Genomic DNA, 1,415 nt, shown 5'->3' with positions numbered 1-1,415 from the left:
GGGGGGCCCCCCGGGGAGCCTCCCCGGGGGGCCCCCCGGGGGCGCCCCGGAGGGGGCCCCTGGTGGGGGGGCCCCTAGGGGGTCGGGCAAGAAAAGGATGTTTTTGTTTTTTTGGATTTTTTGCAAGTCCAAGAGGGCCTTTTGGACGAGGACTTCGTCGGGCTGCTGCACTGCAGCGGGGCCCCGGGGGCCGCCAATAAAAGAGGTAAAGATTTCAAACCCTGGGGGCCCCCGACCCCTAAAGACTTTCGAAACACTAATGCCCCCCAGGGTCTCCCAGCCCTCAGCTTCGGCCTCGTCCGAGGCCACCAGAAACCCAAAGCCCTCGGGCGTCAGGGGGCCCCCCTCCTCGGCCGGGGCCCCCCCTGGGGGGCCCCCCTGGGGGGCCCCTGAGGGGGGCCCCTGGGGGCCCCCCGGGGGGCCCCCACGGGAAGCTGGCCGCAGCGCCAGAGTCACTAATGCAACAGAAGAGAAAGGAAGCTCCTGCAGCAGCCGAACAGCTTCTGGGCTAAGAATGGGCCGGCCAGCTGCTTGCTGTACCCCCTGGGGGGCCCCCTGAGGGGGGCCCCCCTGGGGGCCCCCCTCATGGGGGGCCCCCTGGAGGCCCTCTTGGGGGCCCCCTGGGGGGCCCTCGCCAGCAGGGGCCTTTCCCCCAGGGGCCCCCCCAGCGGACCCTTCAAGGGCCCCCCCAGAGGCCCCAGAGACCCCTTGCGGGGGCCCCCCGGGGGGGCCCCCCAGGGCAGCAAGGGGGGGCCCCCAGCCCGGGGGAGGGGGGCCCCCCAGTATCTTTGCTGCCTCCTTTGGGTGGACAGTTAAGAGGACGTGGCTGGCGAGGAGGGTTTGGAAGTGCCCGGGGGGCCCCTCAGCAGCAACAGCAAACCCTTCAGACCCCTTTTCGAAATCCGAAAGGGGACAAATAAACAAAACCCGCAAATGCATGCGCATGCAAGCCCCAGGCAAAGCCCCACAAAGCCCCACTGCCAGCGACTGCATGCCCCCCTCCAAGTTCGCCACGCAGGGGCCCCTCGCGCCCCCCGTGGGGTCTTTATAAATACTGGGAGTCTCGGGGGGCCCCCCGGGGGGCCCCCCGGGGCGTCCCCTTGGGTTGGCCCCGAGCAGGGGCCCCCCTGGGGGGCCCCCGGGGGGGCCCCCTGGGGGCGGGGGGGCCCCCTGGAAGGGCCTCTTGAGGGCACGAAGTGCTGCTGCTGCTGCTGCTCTTATGAGGCCCTTATCAAGAGTCTCCTTAAGGGCCGGGAAGGCCCTGGGCATTGACAAAGCAGCAGCAGCAGCAGCAAAAACTCCCGTGGCTAGGGGCCCCACAAGCCTGCTTGCTGCTTCGGGGCCCAGTACTGCTGCTGCGTAAGCAGCAACTGTGGGGCCGTCCTGCTGCTGTGGGGCGGGCTGCGGTGTACATA

At 69.8% G+C, this 1,415-nt stretch overlaps 1 protein-coding gene across 1 annotated transcript in view; it reads right to left on the bottom strand.

The window, feature by feature from the left end:
• ETH_00037460 (uncharacterized protein) overlaps nucleotides 1–1,269 on the bottom strand; it is a gene marked incomplete at both ends in the record, with an annotated part of 1,590 nt that extends 321 nt beyond the window's left edge. Inside the window, one exon of the mRNA XM_013374725.1 lies at nucleotides 4–1,269. Within this exon, the coding sequence (XP_013230179.1) occupies nucleotides 4–1,269 (1,266 nt within the window). The remainder of the gene's footprint in view (nucleotides 1–3) is intronic.
• Nucleotides 1,270–1,415: the final 146 nt, after the last annotated feature.

The sequence above is a fragment of the Eimeria tenella genome, genomic scaffold (assembly GCF_000499545.2).
Source record: "Eimeria tenella Houghton genomic scaffold, Eth_scaff2235, whole genome shotgun sequence".
NCBI lineage: Eukaryota > Apicomplexa > Conoidasida > Eucoccidiorida > Eimeriidae > Eimeria > Eimeria tenella.
Note: the sequence above shows the minus strand (reverse complement) of the source record. Positions and strands in the feature narration are given on the sequence as shown.